The sequence below is a fragment of the Buceros rhinoceros genome, unplaced genomic scaffold (assembly GCF_000710305.1).
Source record: "Buceros rhinoceros silvestris isolate BGI_N320 unplaced genomic scaffold, ASM71030v1 scaffold21038, whole genome shotgun sequence".
In the NCBI taxonomy this organism is placed as follows: domain Eukaryota; kingdom Metazoa; phylum Chordata; class Aves; order Bucerotiformes; family Bucerotidae; genus Buceros; species Buceros rhinoceros.
This window is the reverse complement of record NW_010428855.1, coordinates 1-1,082: the sequence shown is the minus strand read 5'-3', so window position 1 is coordinate 1,082 and position 1,082 is coordinate 1. Positions and strand designations below refer to the sequence as shown.

Here is a 1,082-nt window from a genome sequence, read left to right as displayed (position 1 = left end):
GCCGGGTGCGGCAGCCCGCCGGCCTGCCAAGGGCGGGTGGTAGGTGCCGCGACCGAGGGTGCCTTACGTGCTGCCCCGTTTAGGTGTTCAAATCCAAGTTCAAGAACTGGGACGATGTCCTGCGTGTGGATTACACCCGCAACGCCGAGACGGTGCTGCAGGAGGGTGGCCTCGCCGGCAAGGTCCGCAAGGATGCCGAGAAGAAGGACCAGATGAAGGCCGACCTCACTGCGCTCTTCCTGCCCCGGCAGCCCCCCATGCCCCTGAGCGAGGTAGGGCTGGGGACCGTCCCCCATGTCCCCCCCATGGCGCTGGGGTGGGGGGCTGCTGGCTGATGGAGCACGTGGGGCCACAGGCGGAGCAGCTGATGGAGGAGTGGAACGAGGACCTGGACGGCATGGAGGGCTTCGTGCTGGAGGGCAAGAAATTCGCTCGCCTGCCCGAGGAGGAGTTCGGCCACTTCCACACCCACGACTGCTATGTCTTCCTCTGCAGGTGACACGCAGCTCGCCCCCTCTGTGGGGCTGCTGGACCCCCTTGTCCCCCGTCTCCCTGCCCAGACCGTCACCCTGCTGCGTCCCTCACATCACCTCCCTGTTCCTGCCCTCAGGTACTGGGTGCCAGTAGAATACGAGGAGGAAGAGGAGAAGAAGAAGAAGGGTGAAGGCAAAGGGGACGAGGAGGGTGAGGAAGAGGAGGAGGAGAAGCAGCCTGAGGAAGACTTCCAGTGCATCGTCTACTTCTGGCAGGGCCGGGAGGCCTCCAACATGGGCTGGCTCACCTTCACCTTCAGCCTCCAGAAGAAGTTTGAGAGTCTCTTTCCCGGCAAGCTGGAGGTGACCCGGCCACATGCTCCTGGGGGGTAACATGGGGTCCCCCAGCTTTGCCTCTCTGCCCCCCAGGCTAGAGGCAGGGGATAGCAGCAGAGATGGGGGTAGAGCTGGGAGTTGCGCTTGTGTTTTGGAGGGGTCCCCAAGGCCCTGCTGACACCCACTGCCCCCGGGCAGGTCGTGCGCATGACCCAGCAGCAGGAGAACCCCAAGTTCCTCTCGCACTTCAAGAGGAGGTTTGTCATCCACCGG

The 1,082-nt window shown here is 64.0% G+C and overlaps 1 protein-coding gene across 1 annotated transcript in view; it reads left to right on the top strand.

Annotated features, from left to right (window-relative positions):
• FLII (flightless I homolog (Drosophila)) overlaps positions 1-1,066 on the top strand; it is a gene marked incomplete at both ends in the record, with an annotated part of 2,486 nt that extends 1,420 nt beyond the window's left edge. The window contains 4 exons of the mRNA XM_010142437.1: positions 44-272; positions 356-518; positions 611-836; positions 1,008-1,066. Coding sequence (XP_010140739.1) covers positions 44-272; positions 356-518; positions 611-836; positions 1,008-1,066 — 677 coding nt within the window. The remainder of the gene's footprint in view (positions 1-43; positions 273-355; positions 519-610; positions 837-1,007) is intronic.
• Between the last annotated feature and the right edge of the window lie 16 nt (positions 1,067-1,082).